Source organism: Seriola lalandi, unplaced genomic scaffold (genome assembly GCF_002814215.2).
Source record: "Seriola lalandi dorsalis isolate HSWRI2012SDOR001 ecotype SW California unplaced genomic scaffold, Sedor1 jcf7180002053981, whole genome shotgun sequence".
NCBI lineage: Eukaryota > Metazoa > Chordata > Actinopteri > Carangiformes > Carangidae > Seriola > Seriola lalandi.
In genome coordinates this window covers 2,693-4,119 of record NW_019524534.1, presented here as the reverse complement: position 1 = coordinate 4,119, position 1,427 = coordinate 2,693, and the positions used below count along the sequence as shown (strand labels likewise).

The window sequence follows — 1,427 nt, the reverse complement described above, 5'->3', positions numbered from 1 at the left end:
TGTGTGTGTGTGTGTGTGTGTGTGTGTGTGTGTGTGTGTGTGTGTGTGTGTGTGTGCTCTTAGATTTGATGCTCCAGCCGACAGCCTCCCTGCCGTCGATGGTGGCCTTGCCCTCTGGTATCCCACCACATCAGGGAGTGCGGCCCTGGACTAAAGACCTCTATGAAGAATACAAACTGCGCAGGAACGAGCTCCGCCGGCGGAGTCTCAACAGACGCAGAGAGCTGGAGAAATCGCTGCCTCAGCCGCTGCTGGCCGATATGGTCGGTCAATATAACAGAGTTCAGATCAGGTTATATTCTTAGTGTGTTGTTGCAATGACACATTTAATGTAAAATATGATGATGTTGTGTCAAAGGTACGAGAGCGTCGAGAGAAGACCAGACTGAGGGTGGCCAGATGGAGGGCAAAGAGGAAACTGCAGGCGCGTCTGAACCAGGCTCAGGTCAGTGACGACATTTGACATTATGGATGTAAGATAACGACCTGTTTTCTGTAGGAAAAAAATGTTTCTGTCCCAAAAGTGTCTCACTGAGGTCGTCTGTTGTAGGTTTAGTGTTTTGTCTGCTTTTGAATGAAGCTTTCTGTGATTGATTAGAGTTCATTCTGTGTGAGAGATGTTAATATGGACTCCACTTTACCTGAGTGTTTGTTCACTAACGTAACAGCAGCACTTAAGATTTCAAGGTCAATACATTACCTAATTGCACAGCCTCTGCTACATGGCTTACTTTTGAATAATTAACACGTGAGCTGCCCTCACTATTACTCCCTAATTAGGAGTCACTGGACGTCTTCCCAGTTACATGAAAGTATCGTTTACATAGAGGCTCTAGTTTTTGTCTTGCTCTCCCTTAGGCTGAAAGTGGCGCTGCAGGTCTTTGTCAGACTGGGTTTCCCATCAGCAGCCAACACCAGGAGCAGCTCCGAGCAGCTGGAGGTGAGATGAGTCACACCTTAAGAGTTACTTCTGCTTTTTAAACTGTTCTGTCCCAGGTGCTACATCACGCAGTGAAAGCCAGATATTTAATGACAGAGATTGATCACTTGAGTTTCATAATTGACAGCTGAACAGACTGAATTTGACCTAATGCAGTCTGAATTGAAGTTGGTTAAAAGTATGATATTATGAAGCTGGACTTGTAACTGCTCTGCTCCTCCAAATCATCCTGTGGCTGAATTCAGCACGGACAGAATACAGGAGCCGGTTCTATAAATCACCAGCTAAATGAACAGATTTTTAAAGGCCCAGTATGTAGGACTTAGTGGCATCTAGTGGTGAACTGAATACCCCTCCCTTTCCAGGTGTGTATGAGAACCTCCAGTGACCTCCAGGTTTAGACAAAATGAGAAAAGCCCCTTGATAGACTCAGTGTTTGGTTTGTCTGTTCTGGGCTACTGTAGAAACATGGCAGTGGCCAAATCAT

General features: G+C 45.6%; 1 protein-coding gene across 1 annotated transcript in view; it reads left to right on the top strand.

The window, feature by feature from the left end:
* The window catches only part of LOC147819337 (uncharacterized), a 10,412-nt gene that overhangs the window by 7,602 nt on the left and 1,383 nt on the right, over positions 1-1,427 (top strand). The window contains exons 6-8 of the mRNA XM_087173027.1: positions 66-263; positions 359-445; positions 859-940. Coding sequence (XP_087029153.1) covers positions 66-263; positions 359-445; positions 859-940 — 367 coding nt within the window. The remainder of the gene's footprint in view (positions 1-65; positions 264-358; positions 446-858; positions 941-1,427) is intronic.